This window comes from Anabrus simplex, chromosome 1, assembly GCF_040414725.1.
Source record: "Anabrus simplex isolate iqAnaSimp1 chromosome 1, ASM4041472v1, whole genome shotgun sequence".
Classification (NCBI taxonomy): domain Eukaryota; kingdom Metazoa; phylum Arthropoda; class Insecta; order Orthoptera; family Tettigoniidae; genus Anabrus; species Anabrus simplex.
Genome location: NC_090265.1, coordinates 1,118,934,927 through 1,118,954,491, shown reverse-complemented (window position 1 = coordinate 1,118,954,491; position 19,565 = coordinate 1,118,934,927). Strand labels below are relative to the sequence as shown.

Genomic DNA, 19,565 nt, shown 5'->3' with positions numbered 1-19,565 from the left:
TCTAGAGTACCTTGTAATTTGTCAGTGCTGACTGTGACAGAAATGGTAACAAGTACCAGGATAAAACCATTTCTTCATCTACACATATAAGGTGAACATTTTCTCCTTAGAAAAAGAAATAAATAAGGATAAGACTAGACAGTATTGGCAACTATGCTAAGTGCATCACTGCTGGCAGTTTAGACAGCACTGTAGTGTACACCTGTATACATACTGCTAAATGGATACAATTTGAGTTGGACAAAATTATTTATTGAACAAAATTATATTGGACAAGTTTTCTGTAGGACAAGCAAACACTGGACCAGAAATTCTGATGACCTCAAACCAAACATTTCTCAAAAGTTTCAGCTTATGTAATGCAAAATTTCTTAATATGTCACACTTCTTCTTCTTCTTCTTCTTCTTCTTCTTCTTCTTCTTCTGCTTCTTCTTCTTCCGGCCAGGAGCGCGCAACTGGGACTTTGCATTTGGGAGTTAGTGGTTTCGAACTCCACAGTTGGCAGCCCTGAAGAAGGTTTTCGATGGTTTTCCATTTTCACACCAGGCAAATGCTGGAGCTGTACCTTAAGGTCACAGCTGCTTCCTTCCCCTTCCTAGCCCTTCCCTGTCCCATAGTTGCCATAAGACCTGTCTGGCTCAGTGCGACATAAAGCCAACTGTAAAAAGAAAAAAATTATCTTCCTCCGTCACCCTTGTCCAGGAAGCTGCTGTGTTGTGCAATGGATCATTGACCTCCATTTTGCCCTCTGTCCTGAGCCACTTACATTACTGCATTTTATACCTAACTTCAAGGTTTCAAAGAGGCCACCCCCAACCTGAAAAACAGACCTTGTGCAACTGCCCCTAACCTGTAGACCAGATACTACATGTTGGATTTCAGTGACATTTCTTCCGGCGGCACCAACCTAAAGGATCTCCTCTGCCCGAAGCCATTGGCTCCTTTAGAGAGACAAGTTATTTACTTCCGTCCAACACTCAGCGTTGAGTTGCCGGTTGTACAGTCCACTCCATCCTAAGCAGGAAACACATCTAGCCTCACTAATGTGCTACCTAATAAAGAAATGCTCCATAATAGCAGACTATGTCATATTATCATGTTTGCTAAGAAATGTTGATTTCAGAACATTAGAGGCATCTGGAGCAGTGGCGGCAATAAGGACCCCGCAGACGCTGCGGGGCAGGGCCTTGGCTTGTGAGGGACCCATGACTGTTTCTTAATTCAGTACCGGTAGCTGAAGAGTAGTTTTACATATTGATAAAGCTACAGCACATAACACAGTATTATTTGTGTTACAGAGGTTTATTCCAAAGTTAGGCCATCATAGTGCAAAGCTTCTCTTATCAATAGGAGTACAGTAGTTATTTCTGTAAGAATGTGGCTTTCCCAACCTGTTCCAGTAATAAACATCCCTTGCTGCACTCATAACCATGAACAAGGCCTTTGAAGTAATTAGCCAGTTCTGATAAACCAGCAGTCAGCGAAGATGTGATAACGAAGACATCCTCCTTATCTAAACTCTAAATATTGAAGTTTCGAGCCTATTTATAACTCTCGGCAGTCAGTGTAACTAAGTAGGCCTATGATAGATGGTTGAGTTGTAAATTATTTGGTCCTAGGAACAAGATTATTTCTTAATATTGTGATGGTCAGAGTGGTTTTTTTTTTTTTTGCTAGTTGCTTTATGTCGCACCGACACAGATAGGTCTTATGGCGACAATGGGATAGGAAAGGGCTAGGAGTGGGAAGGAAGCAGCTGTGGCCTTAATTAAGGTACAGCCCCAGCATTTGCCTGGTGTGAAAATGGGAAACCACGGAAAACCATTTTCAGGGCTGCCGACAGTGGGGTTCGAACCTACTATCTCCCGAATACTGGATACTGGCTGCACTTAAGCGACTGCAGCTATCGAGCTCTGTGGTCAGAGTGTTTTGGTTACTATAGTTGGAATATGCATTTCTTGTGTGTATGTATGTGTATTCGTACCATACACGTGTATTATTTTGATTCCTTTCAGATTTGAAAACTAAGTTGTGTAACTTCTTTGTCTTCTTCTTCTTATTATTATCATAGTAGCTGTTCATTGCAATAATATATAACCTTGTACTACAAAATAAACTTGTAACTTTCCTTATCAGGAAATGAGGGGCCCATTTTCAAATATTGTGGGGGAGGGGTTTGGGCGAACTCCTTAGCGCCACTACTGATCTGGAGTTAAACTTTGTGGACAAACAAGAAGTTTCACGAAGAATTAGTAAGCCAAGGTCTTTTTTAAAATTTATTTGCTCTATGATGCACCGACACAGATAGGTCTTATGGCGATATAGGAAAGGGCTAGGAGCAGGAAGGAAGTGGCCATGGCCTTAATTAAGGTACAGCCCTAGCATTTGCCTGGTGTGAAAATGGGAAACCACGGAAAACCATATTCAGGGCTGTTGACAGTGGGATTCGAATTCACTATCTCCCAAATGCAAGCTGACAGCTACATACCCCAAACCACGCGACCACTCACTCGGTGCCTATATGTTTGGTGAAGCTGAAAAATCTAGTTTTTTTGCCTCTTGAAACAACAATTACCATCATCACACCAGACAATTTTTTACATTTCAATTTTTATAAAATTCAAAACAGCAAGTAACTTGTTACAGTGAATATTATTTCCATATTTTATTGATGATGAAAAATTATTGGAGAACAAATGCAAAGACAAGCTTTGACACTTCCTCTATGGTGTTCAAAACTAGAGCTTAAAATAATGCAAAAATGACAGGAAATGGAAACCATCTCTTTCCTGGCCCTTTCCCCCCATTTTATTGAGGTCAGCACTTGATGAGGATTTGATCCCTTTTTTACAGCTAGATGCATTTTTATTATTATTATTATTATTATTATTATTATTATTATTAGTAAGAAAAAAAGAGTACTCACTCATAAATTATCAATTATCAAAAGCTGTGATGTGCTGAGGAGAAATTATCGGTAATTAAAATATTCTCTTTAGATGCTATGCCACTTGAATATGGTATTCTGCATTGTTTCATTCTATGATCTCTTCTTCCTTTTTTTCTTTCTGTTTACGTCACACCAACTCAGATAGGCCTTATGGTGACAATGGGATAGGAAAGGGCTAGGAGTGGGAAGGAAGCGACCATGACCTTGGTTAATCCGGGAGTAGTGGTGCGGGGTGTTTGTGATCTGGCGCAAATTTATTTTGTTTGATTGCGCTTATTTTTAAACAGAGACTTTGGCTGCCACATACCTGTCCCCTCATTCCTTGTCTTTTGTCTGAGGTCAGTGGCATTGCAGTGAAGGGTGTTCATTCTTAGAAAGAGGGATTATTGTCGAAGTGTGCAAAAAAAGTGCCTCGTTGAACCCCGCGTCACCAGTCCCGTTCATCGGAAGTACACCAGCAGCAGTGTTGAGTGTACCCAGTGAGTTACTTGTGTAATCACGTTAGGAATTCATTCAGTCAATCCCTTATCGCTGAAATGTATTATGAAGATTATGAGACGAGGGTGTTAACTCTTTTACAGGCTGTGGAAGAGGAAGAAGTTTTAGTGAGAGTGAAGATGAATTAGAAGTAGTAGACTAACAGTGATATGGGACAAAGCGCTAATGAAGAAGTAGTAAATATTAGCAACGATGATTTACCTTTCCCAATAGTTTTGGACCATAACAGGAAAGGATGGTGTTACAAAATGGACAAAAATTTCTCCTCCTAAAAACTCACAACAGTGTCACTCATTTGCCGGGACTAAAACTCGTAGCAAAACCTGTCATCTGATCAAATTCAAATTTTAACACATTGGGATGTTTTATAAGACATTTATAAATTTCAGAATTTTATGTTTCTAATAAAAAAATTGTTATCAATTTTGTAAGATAATCTTTTCTCAGCTTGAGGTGCTTGGAATATTGCATTCTTGGTCAAGTTATGATCTTCATATATCCAATGGTTATGCTGTATGACTGAAATACGTTAATAAAATCACTTTATTTAATATCAGTTTGTATTTGTATTGGGTAGAATGATACAGATGAGTAGCTAGCCGATGCGGGTAAAGTCACGCAATTTTGCTGCAGTAAAGCAGGATACCCCGCCATGGCATGCCTCGCTTGGAGCTGAATCTACTAATTACAAGTTGCTTGTACAGTAACGTGCTTTTCTGTTTGTTTAATAGTTTCTTCTGGTATTTAATAATTACCTGTGTTTAGCATTGAAAACAAACTGTATCTTTTCTCTATTTTAAGACTTTGTTTCCTAATCAAATATTTCCAGCATCACCTGACTTTGTTTGACTGTACTCCATTACTTTTGTTTTGAAATTTATTTTAATCCTGTACTTCTTCCCCAAGACTCTTGTGTAAAGGAAAGGGTGATAGACATATTATAGCTGATAATTACAGGCCAGTCAATTTGACATGTGTTGCATGTAAGCTTTGGGAAACCATTCTTTCTGCTTATATTAGACATGTTTGCAAAATAAACAACTGGTTTGATAGAAGGCAGTTTAGGTTTAAGAAAGGTTCTTCCACTGAAGCTCAACTTGTAGGATTCCAGCAAGATATAGCAGATATCTTGGATTCAGGAGGTATCGCGATTGACCTATCAAAGGCATTTGATAGGGTAGATCATGGGAGATTACTGGCAAAAATGAGTGTACCTGGACTAAACAAAAGAGTGACTGAATGGGTGGCTAAATTTCTAGAAAATAGAACTCAAGAGAATTAGAGTAGGCGAAGCTTTATCTGACCCTGTAATAATTAAGAGGGGAATTCCTCAAGGCAGTATTATTGGACCTTTATGTTTTCTTATATATATAAATGGTATGAGTAAAGAAATGGAATCAGAGATAAGGCTTTTTGCAGATGATGTTATTCTGTATAGAGTAATAAATAAATTACAAGATTGTGAGCAACTGCAAAAAGACCTCGACCATGTTGTGAGATGAACAGCAGGCAATGGTAAGATGATAAATGGGATTAACAGACAGGTTGTGAGTTTCACTAATAGGAAAAGTCCTTTCAGTTTTAATTATTGCATTGATGCAGTGAAAGTTCCTTATGGGGATCACTACAAGTATCTAGGTATTAATATAAGGAAAAGATGGGATTGTAAATAAAGGGTATAGATCTCTGCACATGGTTATGCGATTATTTAGGGGTTGTAGTAAGGGTGTAAAAGAGAGGGACCCATAAGTCTCTGGAAAGACCCCCCAACTAGAGTATGGTTCCAGCATATGGGACCCTCACTAGGAATACTTGATTTGAGAACTAGAAAAAATCATCCAGAGAAAAGCAGCTGTATTTGTTCTGGGTGATTTCCTACAAAATAGGAGCATTATGAAAATGATGCAAAGTTTAGGCTGGGAAGACTTTGGAGAAAGGAGACGAGCTGCTCATCTAAGTGGTATGTTCTGAGCTGTCGGTGGAGAAATGGCGTGGAATGACAATGGTAGACAAATAAGTATGAGTGGTGTTTTTAAAGTAGGAAATATTAATATGAAGGTAAAGTTGGAATTCAAGAGGAAAACTTGGGGCAAATATTAATTTATAGGAAGGGGATTAGTGACTGGAATAATTTTCCAAGGGAGATGTTCAATAAATTTCCAAATTCTTTGCAGTTATTTATGAAAAGACTAGGAAAACAACAAATAGGGAGTTTATCAGCTGGGTGACTCCCCTAAATACAGATGTTGTGACTGATTGATTGATTGATTGATTGATTGATTGATTGATTGATTGATTGATTGATTGATTGATTGATTGATTGATTGATTGATTGATTGATGTGAGCTTAGTTTTATTCCAGCTAATAATATCAGTCTAACCTACCTGTCCTTCTCGTTTGTACTCTATGATAGCTTCTGCTTCTGCATGGCCATCCAATCTGGTACCAAGCTCCCTTCGCAAGCGTCTCAGAGAATAAACTTCAGCAGAGCCATATTGGTTGATGCGTGCCCTTCGTTCATCATCGATCTCCTCATCCATAACATCTGTAAAGCGTCGTCGCTCCCGGATCACTGGAGTCTGTGAACAGTAGCACCTCAGCCATGAAGAGAAAGGAAGAAATGTGGGGTCTAGAAGAAGCAGAACTGGCAATGTTCAGTCAACCAAATTTTACAAGTGAGACTGATTTATTAGAACTCTGTAACTACAGGAAATACATGCATGGATTTTTTACAGAGTATAACCCTTCTACTCTTAAACATTTTAAAATGCAGCATAACCTAATGTCTACCATAAACAATGACATCATTAAAATTGGAGAACAACAGGTTTTTAACTAAAAGGTGGAGATTTCCACTTTTGCATTCAACATTCTTAGGAGATTTCCATATTTGCAAATGAAATAACAAAAAATCATGATCAAATAAGATTTCAGTGGTATATTAACTCTGTTTAATCACATAAATAGAACACCTAAACCATCAAATCATCTGTTTCTACAAAAACTTCCTCTCCCTCAATGACTTCTTTCTCATCATTCCCTACTGTTTCCAGCAAATTTGTGTAAAACTGGAGGCTGACACTTCACAGTGAACATTTTAGGAGTATGTGTTTCATTTTTTGGATGTCTTGTTTTGCAAGCAACATATGTGCAACATCTTGTCAGGAATGCGTCTTGCATCTGTTTGTCTTATGAAAGTCAGCAATCTCTTCCATTGTTAATGTTGTGCAGTGATATGATTTGGTACAATATACCTATGAACACAAAGAAACCAAACTTCTAGAGGGGCTACTCACAGAATTTATAGCTTTGTGTAGGCCTAATATTTTAATGCATTTCCACACCAAAATAAACCGCATGCAGTACAACAAAGCATTCTTAATGTACAAAAGGCTCTACTCTGTTATCCATATTTTCCATGTGTTGGAGTCTCATTTTTCCTTCCTTGCTTTTCTTGGTGAAAAAGGCTCTACTCTGTTATCCATATTTCTATTTGTAACATGTGTATGGTCTAAAACATGTGTAAAGCTATTCAATTATAGTAACTTTAAATGACAAACACCACAAAATATTCCACGAGCATGAATGGTGTCAAAAACAATCACTCATGCTCACTTGTGATTGGCCGACATGGAGACTGCCATTCCTGCAATTCAAAGCTACATGGAGACTGCTGACTTTGTAACTAACCACAATGTTTTTAATGTTATATTTGAGGAGGATTTTGTCGGTTACACAACTCAACAATTTCATCATAGATGGCATTTACCTCACAGAATGCCATCCATACTTAATTCATTTCTACCAAAAAGTGGAGATTGCCAGTTTTGCTTCTAGACCCCTCAAATAGTATTCCAATTTTGGAAATATGTGTTATATGAAATAATTTCAGATGAACATTTCACTCTCTCTGGAGACATAGGAAATTGTGTGTACCATCCAGAAAAATATGGTAGATTTAAAATACTACAGGAGAGGCACGTTATAGTTCAGGCTATCAGTTCATAGACTGGTTTGATGCAAATCTCCATGCCACCCTATAACTACTAGATCCTACATCGACTCTAATCTGCTTTTCATATGCCTTCATCTACCCCTACCATTCTTACTACCTACACTTCCCTCATAAACTAACAGAACAAGTCCTGGATGTCTTAAGATGTGTACTATAATTCTATCTCTTCTTCTGGTAAAACTTTGCCAAATCATTCTCCTCTCACCAATCGATTCAGTATATCTTCATTCATGATTTATCCGCTCATCTCACCTTCAGCATTCTTCTGTAACACCACATTTCAAAAGCTTCTACTTCTTTCTGGCGTAGTTATTTTCCATGTTTCACTTCCACACAATACCATGTTCCAGAAAAAAGTCTTCAAAAACAACTTCCTAATTCCTGTATCATTGTTCGAAGTGAGCAAATTTATTTTCTTAAGAAAGGCCTTCCTTGCTTGTGCTAGTCTGCATTTTAAGTCCTCCTTAGTTCTGCCATCGTTAGTTATTCTATCACCCAAGTAACAATATTCATCCACTTCTTTCACAACTTAATTTCCTAATCTAATATTTCCTGCATCACCTGACTTTCTTTGACTGCCCTCCATTAATTTTGTTTTATTTTCATGTTGCACTCCTTCTCCAAGAATGTGTCCATACAATACTGCAATTTCTCCAGATCTTGTGCAGAGTCAAATAAAATAATAATATCATCAGCAAATCTCAGAATTTTGATTACCTCTCCTTGGATTGTGATTCCATTTCCAAATTCCACTTTATTATTATTATTATTATTATTATTATTATTATTATTATTATTATTATTATTATTATTATTATTATTATTATCATTATCATTGTTATTATTATTATTATTATTATTATTATTATTATTATTATTATTATTATTATTATTATTATTATTATTATTATTATTTTATAATGATTATAAATTCCATTTTTGATTTCCTTTACTGCCTGTTCTATATAAACACTGAAAAGGAGAGGGGACAAATTGGAGCCTTGCCTCACTCCTCTATTGTTGCTGCTTCTTTTTTATAACCCTTGATTCTTATCACTGCAGATTGATTTTTGTACAGATAGTAGATAAGCCTTCTTTCTCAGTATCTGATCCCAAACACCTTCAAATAGCTTGGTCCAACCAACATTTTTAAATACTTTTTCTAGATCTATGAATCCCACATACCATCTTGTCCTTTTTTAATTCAATCCTCTATGATAAGATGTAAAGTCAGGACTGCTTCACGTGTTCCTGTATTTCTTCTGAAGCCAAATTGGTCTTCTCCCATGTCAGCTTCAACTTGGTTTTCTATTCATCTGTAAATAATGTATTAAAATTTTGCAACAAATGATGTGGTATTTTTCACATTATTTGTCAACACCTGCTTTCTTGGGAATAGGTATAACAAGATTCTGTCTAAAAGTAGATGGCACTTTTTGTGTATCATATCATTGTATACAATGAAATAACCTTGCATTACTGATTTCTCCTACGGCTGTCAGTAATTCTGAGGGTAAGTCATCAATCCTAGGTGCTTGTTCTTTTTCAGGTCTATCAAAGCTCCGTCGAACTCCAACTACAAAACTGAGTGCCCCATTTCATCAGCATCAACAACCCCTTCTTATTACAGAACCTTATCATCTAATACTTCCCCTTTATACAATTGTTGAATATGTTCCTGTCATCTTTCTGCCTTGTCTTCTTTCCTAGAAATGGTTTTCTCTCTGAGCTCTTAATAATATTCATATAGCTAGTTTCAATTTTTTAAAAGGTTTCCTAGATTTTCCTATATGCAACATCTATCTTTCCTACAACCATTACACCCTCCAATATTCTTGCACATCTCTTTCAGCCATTCTTCCTTAGCTGTCCTGCACTTTCTGTTTATACTCCTTAATCGTCTGTATTCTTTTCTGCCCTCCTCATTTTTTGCATTCTTGTTCATGGTTCGTCAATCAGCTCTAGATCTCTTTGAGTTATCTACTGATTTTTACTTGACCTTCCCTTTCTTTCTAATCTTCAGCAGCCTTACCGATCTCATTCTTCAAGACTGTCCACATTTCATCTATTGTGTTTCATTCAGTCCTTGTGCAACATGTCCATGTCTGCTCCTAGGAAGATCTTGCAATCTATGACTTGTTTTACGAATCTCTGCCTAATCATAAAAAGGTCTATTTGATACCTTCAAGTATTTCCAGTCTTGTCTGTGGCATCTGAACCAAGTATGAGCAAGGACTAAATTATGATCAGTGGAGAATTCTACCAGCCAACTTCCTCTTTAATTTCTTTGTCCAGCCCAAATTCTCCTACTAAGTTACTGTCTCTTCCTTGGTCTTCCACTGCTTTCCAGATATTTTCAACTCCTTTTATTTTATTTTTTTACGTTGCACCAACACGGATAGGTCTTATGGCGATGATGGGATAGGAAAGGATTAGGAGCGGAAAGGAAGCAGCTGTGGCCTTAAAAAAGGTACAGCCTCAGCATTTGCCTGGTGTGAAAATGGGAAACAATGGAAAACCATCTTCAGGGCTGCCGACAGTAGGGTTCAAATGCACTATCTCCTAGATGCAAGCTCACAGCTGCGCACCATCTCCTTTTATATATTATTGTATTAAATCTTATATCTCTTAATATATTTTTTCAATTTTTTTATGATCTGCTGAACTAGAAGGCATATAGACCTGCACGGTTGTGGTGGGCAATGGCTTTATGGTTGTTAGATTTTCAGATGGTAGATAAGGAACCTACTGATTTCTTTAGCTTATAGCATGAAAATAACTCACTGAAGCCATTTAATGAATGAAAGAAGTGGCTACGGATATATCCCCTCCACTGATGCAACCAGCCCTGAGGGGACTTTGGCCTAACAAGCGACCACTGCTCCTGTAGATTAGAAGGTGAGTTGTGGTCTGCACCACAAATCTTCTTGGCCAATATTCTTAGGTTTCTAGACCGGGGCCACCATCACGTAAGATAGCTTCTCAATTGTAATCAGGTAGGCTGAGTGGAGCACGAAGTAAACTCATGTCCTCGTCCCGAAGTATTGCATATCTTTTCAGGCACACCCCCAATGGAGGTGAGCTGTATGTACCATTTTAACTGTATATAGTTCTCTTACATTTCTTTATCTCTGGCAGTACTGGAAATTGAATCCGGGCCTCTGAGGATGGCAGCTATAGTGCTAACCATTATACTACAGAGGTGGGCAAGTATATATTACTGGTAACTAATAAAAAATAATATATGAATATCAAATATTTATTACAAACTAATAATTGCTTAATTAGTATAAATATACATTTAGGAAGTACTTCTCATCTGAACATGCCATGTTTAACAACTTTTTATTCAATAAACTTCTTTTGTGAAATTTTGTAGAAGCTGAAGGACATAAACAATTAATATTTTACCAAGCTTGATAGCTGCAGTTGTTTAAGTGCGGCCAGTATCCAGTATTCAGGAGATAATGGGTTTGAACCCCACCATCGGCAGCCCTGAAGATAGTTTTCAGTGGTTTCCCATTTTCACACCAGGCAGATGCTGCGACTGTACCTTAATTAAGGCCACGGTCACTTCTTTCCCTTTCCTAGCCCTTTCCTGTCCCATTGTCACCATAAGACATATCTGTGTCGGTGCAACGTTAAGCAGCTTGCAAAAAAAACAAAACAAGAAATGATGAAGTCTGAAGAACTTTTGTTCCTTATGCTCCTCCAATTTATCTCTGAAAATACTATTTCCGTATATACATTAAATGGAAATATTCATAACAAGAACATAATATTATTCAAACATTCTTCAGCTTTTCTGGCCCAATTAAACCTATTATATATGTATGTATACCCACATCTATGATATTGTTTTATTTTGGAGATCTACACATAGTTTTTTACCACTCTTTTCAAAAACAAGTGTGGACTATTTTAACAGCTTCTGAATACATTAAAATCATTATCTAGATTTTCCTCCAAACGTGGTGACTCCACTAATCTTAAAATATTTTGAATTTGTTGATCAAAACTATGCGCTTTATAACAATGGTACTGTGGTGTAAAGCACAAGATTTTAAAATAGAGAATTTGTTTCCTGAAAAATGGAATATTCAATATACGGTTTAAACGGAACAAAAAATTAGACAAAAATGCATTGTTCTAGTTAAAACCGTACATCCGGGAAACATAAGTGGCTTGGTGTCTATCTTGACAATTAGTTCATTATGCTGGTCATATAGTAGCTTACCTGCTGCTCTATTTTCTTGTTCATTATTAAACAAAGTTCTGCATTTCCCGTTTCATTTTGTGTTGATAATTCCATAGTCACCTGATCAAAAATCTTGCTCTTCCTGTCACTGTATGTCACTTATACCAACTACATCTAATTTTAGCCTATCATTTCCCTTTTCAGGTTCTGTAACCTACGAGAACAATTCAAACTTATAACATTTCACACTCCAACTTGCAGAATATCTGTATTCATCTTCCTGATGATGGACACCTCTTGTGTAATCCCCCCCTGGAGATCTAAATGGGGGACTATTTTACCTTTGGAATATGTTACCCGGGAGGAAGCCTTCATCAGTATATCATTCATTCCTACAGAGAAAGCTGTTACGTCCTCAGGAGTTTACGGTTGTAGTTTCTCATTACTTTTAGCTGTGTAGCAGTATTAACATAGCTAAGCCATCTTAACTGTTATTACAAGTCCATATCAATCAATCATCCAGACTGCCGCCCTTGCAACTGCTATGAATAATAAAAGAAATAGAGAAGTAAAAGACTGAGGTCAGAAATTCTAGAACCCAGTAAGGGATACTTACTCGTGGGTCATAAGGAGAAATGTCCATGATGTTCCTTGAAAAACCTGGTCCTCTGTTAGCTGCTACCTTCATGTATTCCCTCAACCTCACAGGGAATTCTGTATCTCTGAGCTGCAGCAGGTATGTATCAGGTCCATTCTGATAGCTGTTTGGAGAGAGAAATATTTATGACTGTAAATTTCATAGTACAGGTATAACAGATGTTGGTGATTATTGTCGTCAGCTGAGGTACAAATAGGCAGCTTAGTAAAATAAACTTAAAATTCACCTATCTACCCACAGTTTGAGAATTTTCTCTAGCAACAAGGTTCATTAACTACCGTACCTTCAGAGTGGCTGATTTAGGACAGTTTTATCATTCAAAACATAATATGTCTCTTGATATTGGGTTTAAAAATAAATAAAATATAAACACAAGTTATACACTAGGTACATTTTACAAAGAAATCATATTTATTAATTAGAAATACATTGACCTAAGTTGTACAGTACCACAGTATTAGACGACTTGGGACACACTTCATAATTTATCCTTGAAGCTTTTTTCTTTTTACAATTGGCTTTATGTTGCACTGACACAGATAGGTTTTGCGGCAACAAAGGGATAGGAAAGGCTTAGGAGTGGGAAGGAAGTAGCCATGGCCTTACTTAAGGTACAGACCCAGCATTTGCTTGGTGTAAAAATGGGAAACCAAGTAAAACCATCTTCAGGGCTGCCGACAGTGCGGTTTGAACCCACTACCTCCCGGCTGCAAGCTCACAACATACATCATAGTATTCTTGTATGTACCACTATGTCTATAAGTACAGTGTGTTCAGTTACATATTGATATTCTTTGAAGACATTAACATTGTTAAAATATGCCTCAAGTAGCATAATCAACCAGTTTAAAATTAAAATGTTATGTATCAGAATTTAAAGATAATAGTTTGTCAACTGGCAATAAGATATCACTTTGTAGTTTGTGCCCGTAACTGCACAGCCAACTCGCCCGGTATCCTTTACTTGGGACACTTCCTCTTTTTTAAAAAAAGTAATCCATCACAGGAAGAATTTAAAAGTAAGAAATAGATATTATTCTCAGTTAATTACTTCTTTAATCATATTATTAATTGTGACCAAGAACTGCACCTTTGTGGTATCTGCAGTCAAAATGATGGGGATGCAGTGTCATGAGGTCAAAAATCTCATTTCAGATATTGGCACACAATTATCTGGACTTACTGGGGACCCTCATTCAACAGAATTCCCGCAGCAGCAGATAGGAATTGATATCCAGCGAGTTTCCAGATACTACTCCATTGAATACAATTTTCTATGCCTAAACCTGTTGAACCATGATTGATGTATTTCAGTTATGTAAGTGTATATTCATGTATAATATTGATTAAATAGCTACTGCTTCATACGGTTTAATTTATGAAAGATGTTAAATGATCTGTAGGAGCCTCCGTGGCTCAGACAGCAGCGCGTCGGCCTCTCACCGCTGGATACCGTGGTTCAAATTCCGGTCACTCTATGTGAGATTTGTGCTGGACAAAGCGGAGGCGGGACAGGATTTTCTCCGGGTGTTCCGGTTTTCCCTGTCATCTTTCATTCCAGCAACACTCTCCATTCTCATTTCATAGCATCTATCAGTCATCAATAAATCACTTTGGGAGTGGCAACCCTATCCTACTAATAGCCCATATATGCTTCATTCATTACATTCCTGACCCGGTCAATGACTGGAAAACAGGTTGTAGGTTTTCATTCATTAAATGATCTGTGTGAGATGTGTGCTGGACAAAGCGAAGGCGGGACAGATTTTTCTCCAGGTACTATGGTTTTCCCTGTCGTACTTCATTCCAGCAACACTCTCCAATATCATTTCACTTCATCTTTCATTCATTAATCATTGTCCCAGAGGAGTGTGACAGGCTTCGGCAGCTTGCACAATTCCTATCCTCGCTGCTAGATGGAGGCTTCATTCATTCCATTCCTGACCCAGTCGAATGACTGGAAACAGGCTGTGGATTTATTTTATTAAATGATCTGTCAAATTATGATTAAAAATGGGATGTATATAAAAGACTAGCAACAATGTTCATGTACATGTAATAGAAACAGTGAGTAGCCCACCAGAAGAATCAGAGCCATGCATTTAGAAAATTGAAGCATCCAAGACTTTCAGAATTTCTTCGAGAATATCAACATCCTGGAGGTGAAAATATTATATACCGAGTTCGATAGCTGCAGTCGCGTAAGTGCGGCCAGTATCCAGTATTCGGGAGATAGTAGGTTCGAACCTCACTGTCGGCAGCCCTGAAAATGATTTTCCATGGTTTCCCATTTTCACACCAGGCAAATGCTGGGGCTGTACCTTAATTAAGGCCACGGCCGCTTCCTTCCCACTCCTAGCCATTTCCTGTCCCATCATCGCCATAAGACCTATCTGCGTCGGTGCGACGTAAAAGAAACTTGCAAAAAAATATTATATAAGACGTAAATTTGATAGTATAAGATATACTGGTAATTATTGTCTTCAGAAGAAGTTTTTTGGATATTAAAATGACTGGTGTATGTAGTTCTTTGTTGGAAGTCACTAATCAATTGCTCAGGGGTGTGCAGGCCCTCTTCACCAGAACTTTCACTCAACCAGGATCATCAGTCATGTTGGCTTCCTCATAACTGATCACTAGGGAATAAATTTGTATGTAAACACATATCTATTTAAGAAGCTAAAATGATTTTATTTGGTATTATCTTTATGAAGTCCGCCTCTGTGGTGTAGTGGTTAGCGTGATTAGCTGCCACCCCTGGAGGTCCGGGTTCGATTCCCGGCTCTGCCACGAAATTTGAAAAGTGGTACGAGGGCTGGATCGGGGTCCACTCAGCCTCGGGAGGTCAACTGAGTAGAGGTGGGTTCGATTCCCACCTCAGCCATCCTGGAAGTGGTTTTCCGTGGTTTCCCACTTCTCCTCCAGGCGAATGCCGGGATGGTACCTAACTTAAGGCCACGGCCGCTTCCTTCCCTCTTCCTTGCCTATCCCATCCGATCTTCCCATCCCTCCACAAGGCCCCTGTTCAGCATAGCAGGTGAGGCCGCCTGGGCGAGGTACTGGTCATACTCCCCAGTTGTATCTCCCGACCAAGAGTCTGAAGCTCCAGGACACTGCCCTTGAGGCGGTAGAGGTGGGATCCCTCGCTGAGTCCGAGGGAAAAACCGAACCTGGAGGTTAAACAGATGATGATGATGATGATGATGATTATCTTTATGAAACATGATGTGTAGAGTTGAAAAATGTAGTGTTTATTTCCCATATTTTTCCACATTTTGAAGTTTAGTACATATTTCCTACATTCTTAGTCATTAAGATCAATATAGTCCATATTTTGGCTAAAAAGTATTAAATTATCTTAAATTACACTAGCCTGAAAATTAAACTTTTTTTGTGCCGTAAAAACGAAACTAGGTGGGTTTTATGAATTTCTAAACGCAGAATTCGAGAAAAAAAATAGTTTTGGCGAATCACATCTGGTTTGGTGACAATTTTACAAAATATTATTTTGTTCTTACGTAAAATTGTTGATACTTCGTATTGATTAAATTTGATGTATTAATGTAAATTTCAGCTTGCAAACCGTAATCATATTTTTCATGCATTGAATACACATAAATGCTGCTTTGTAAGCAAGTAGATAGTATGTATTATATTTTTAATGTATATTGAAATTCATGAATCTGAAGCATAAAGCGCCTCTTTAGTTTCGACTGTACAGTTGCTTTTAAATTAATATAACCGTACCTTGAATAAAAACGTACATGGTTAAACATACAGTAGAGTCTCGCTCATCCGACCTTCGCTTATCCGACATTCCGTGTTATCCGACACTGTTAGACTTAATTTCAACTTTTGGTGGAGACTAAATTCAGGCACACCCGCTGTGGAGGGTGCGACCATGGGACAAGCACTGGTCTGAACGCTGGCGGTAGGAGTGGGTTTTTCTCAAGGACAGGTGCAGTGAGTCTTCAGTCATTGTTCGTTGTAGTATTGGTTGGGTGCGGATGTTATAGTTTTCATATCCTCTGTGAGTATGGCGAGTAAATGGAAGAAAGTGACTGTTTCTATAAAATGCTAATTGAGTGCATTAAAGAGACTGGACAAAGGGGAAATTCTTCAAAATGTGGCTTCAGATTATGGTGTTGGACGTGTTACAGTGGGAGACTGGAAAAAACAGAGGGAAGAAATTGAAAAGTTGTGCTCTACCAGAGCAGAGAAAAACAATGACAAAATGTCAGTACGAAAAAATAAGTGAAGCACTATTTCTTTGGTATCTCAACACCGGGAAAAGGGCCTGCCAATATCTGGCACCATTCTGCAGGAAAAGGCTGTGTATTTCCAGAAGGAGTTTAATGAAGGGGACCCTAATTTTCTTGCCAGTGCTGGGTGGCGTGATCGGTGCCAAAAACGGTACGGTGTTAGGTAGCTTAATATCTGTGGAGAAAAGTTTCTTTTCTTAAGACATCTGGAATGTTTTCGTTTAATACTGCATGTAATGTACAATTGAATTGGTAAAAATAGAGCACCGTAAAGCATGCCATTATTTTAGCCTTCCTGTTTGTTTCAGTTCATTTTCAAAGTTATTCTGTATTATCCGACATTTTCGGTGATCCGACGTACTCCAGGTCCCATTTACGTCGGATAATCGAGACTCTACTGTACATAGTTTTGTTACATTATGTGCAGGTTAGATTCACACTTCCGTCTTTTCCCGTTTTCCATGGAATTTCCTGGTTTTTGAAGTTCTTGAATGATCTCTAGAAGGGTCGTCTCGTGCAGTCGACCAACAGTAATTGGCCATCATATTCACATTCCAACGTCCCTGATAGCGTCGTTCTGCATCTTTGAGATCCTGGTGAAACCTTTCACCTTGTTCTTCACTGACAGCTCCTAAATTTAGAGGGAAATAATCCAGACGGGAAGCTAAGAAATGAAGCTTAAGGCTCATATTACAACCGAGTTCCTTAAACTTTACCAACATTTTCCTTACAATTTCTTTGTATTGAGGGTCCTTAATGTGGCCAAGGAATTTAGTTACTACATCTTTGAATGTGTTCCATGCCTCTTTTTCAGTTTTGGTCATCGTGTCTGTGAAAATTTTATCCTTCATCTGTTTACGAATCTGTGGTCCATCAAATACGCCTTCTTTGATTTTTGCATCTAATAATGAGGGAAATTTAGTGGATAAATATTGGAAGCATAGGCTACTTTTATCGAATGCCTCAACATACAGTTTCATCAATCCAAATTTGATGTGCAAGGGTGAAAGTAGAATTTTTTTCACGGTCCATAAGACTTACATTCAAGACATTTTTGGATTCTGGTTGTAGTTGTTTCCTTTCTGTCCAATTCACTGTATCCCAGTGTTTATCCCATGCCCTGCTATCCCATTCGCATAGGAAACAGGGAAATTTTGTATAGCCTTTTTGTTGTCCCAGCAACAATCCAATGATCTTCAAATCACCGCAAATTTGCCACCCATGCTCATGGTATTTAATTTTTTCAAGCACCAACTTTAAGGTCTCGTATGTTTCAGAAATTTTTGTGGAGTGTGCAAGTGGACGGATGCCAGAACATTTGTATTATGAAGCAGAACAGCCTTTAAACTTATTTTGGAATAAAAACACGCCAGTTACTAGGACATACTCTTTCTCTCCCAATCGACGTAGAAGATTTGAAACATCCGTACAAAATACAAGTTTATCTTCTTGAGTATAATACTTTCGGACTGTTATCTTTGAAAAGAAACTGCTTTATCAGTCCATCATAAACATTGCATAAGGGCTGAGGCTTTTAACACGTCTGATTATTCAAGTGGTGTAAGATGAAAAGCAAACTCTCAACTGTCTTATATTCAATCCTACATACCTCGCGGTCTACTGCGTATCTGGGAGAGTTTGTTATGAATTTACCAGGAAATCCCCAACTACAAAATGAAAATTTAGACAGCAATAAACCTATAATAAAATGCAAACAATAACAAATCAAATCACATAATTGTATTCTAAAAAATGTTGCGCGAGAACATCTCTCAACATTACATCTTACGAATTCATGCAGATACTAAAACACCGAATTGCGTCAAAACTAGATGTGATAGGAAAAAAATAGCATCATTTTCGGAATCAGGGCAGCGATTTCCATAAGAATTACATATTTTCTATTTTACCGCAAAATCATGTTGGCTAGTGTTATCAGTCATCTCGAAAATAGAGAAACAAATTAACAATGTTTATTTAAACATTTAATATTTTAACTGGTGTGCAGCTCAATAATTGCGTCTGTCCCTGTCTGAGCTGATAAGTGGTGTGGAAAAAGAGAGAGGTGGGAGGCTGGAGGAGGTGTCATCTGACGGTCAGTACGCTGAGCATATGAATCACACTATACAACTGCTACGCAGCATTACATAACAACATCGAATGTGTCTGTCCCATAATTTTGTAACTCAGGAAATCCCATTTACTGACAGTGTGACAGTGGTTTTCCGATTATTTCATAATTCGGACATTCCCTTCCATTGCTTCATACCTCCATCTAGTTTACTACCAGTCATTCATAGTTTGATTTAGCAGTGAGACACATCACAGTATTCTTGTATGTATGTATGTCTACAAGTACAGTGTGTTCAGTTATATACTGACATTCTTTGAAGACATTAACATTGTTAAAATATGCCCAAAGTAGCATAATCAACCAGTTTAAAATTAAGAAGTTATGTCATCATCATCAATTCCCTTCCAGCTGTAGCCGGGTAGGGGCAAATATGGTTCCTCTCCACTTTCTTCGGTCTTTCCACCACTCCTCCTCCAACACTGTGTCCCAGTCCAGGTTCCTTTCTATAATGCTGCGTTGGATGGTATCTTTCCATCTAAATCGTGGTTGTCCATGGCCTCTCCTTCCTTGGATTTACATTTTCATCACTTTTTTTGGCATTCTTTCGTCGCTCATTCGCTTTATGTGCCCAAACCATCTTAGTCGGCTCTTCTCTATTCTATCATTCATTTTTTCCATTCCAATTTCTTCCCGGATTTTCTCATTCCTTATTTTGTCTCTTCTACTCTTCTGTATCATACTCCTCAAGAACTTTTCTGCTCCGTAAGTTGTTATGGGTACGTAATACATCTTGTACATAGTAGCCTTTGCTTTCGTTGGCTCATCTTTGTCCCATAACATGTTTCTTACACTATGATAGAAAAACTTCCAGCTTGAATCCTTTTACTAATCTCAGCATCCAGTTGAGC

General features: G+C 37.9%; 1 protein-coding gene and 1 long non-coding RNA gene across 11 annotated transcripts in view; one reads left to right on the top strand and one right to left on the bottom strand.

Moving 5' to 3' along the window:
* Positions 1-19,565, bottom strand: part of Obsc (Obscurin) — a 980,481-nt gene that overhangs the window by 84,409 nt on the left and 876,507 nt on the right. For all 10 annotated transcript variants that reach the window (XM_068225413.1, XM_068225414.1, XM_067137343.2 and 7 more), the window contains 2 exons: positions 12,280-12,424; positions 5,835-6,029 (listed from right to left, as the gene is read on the bottom strand). In XM_068225413.1, coding sequence (XP_068081514.1) covers positions 5,835-6,029; positions 12,280-12,424 — 340 coding nt within the window. The remainder of the gene's footprint in view (positions 1-5,834; positions 6,030-12,279; positions 12,425-19,565) is intronic.
* LOC137497011 (uncharacterized) overlaps positions 6,034-19,565 on the top strand; it is a 100,064-nt gene continuing 86,532 nt past the window's right edge. Inside the window, exon 1 of the long non-coding RNA XR_011017594.1 lies at positions 6,034-6,125. This is a non-coding gene — a long non-coding RNA (uncharacterized lncRNA). The remainder of the gene's footprint in view (positions 6,126-19,565) is intronic.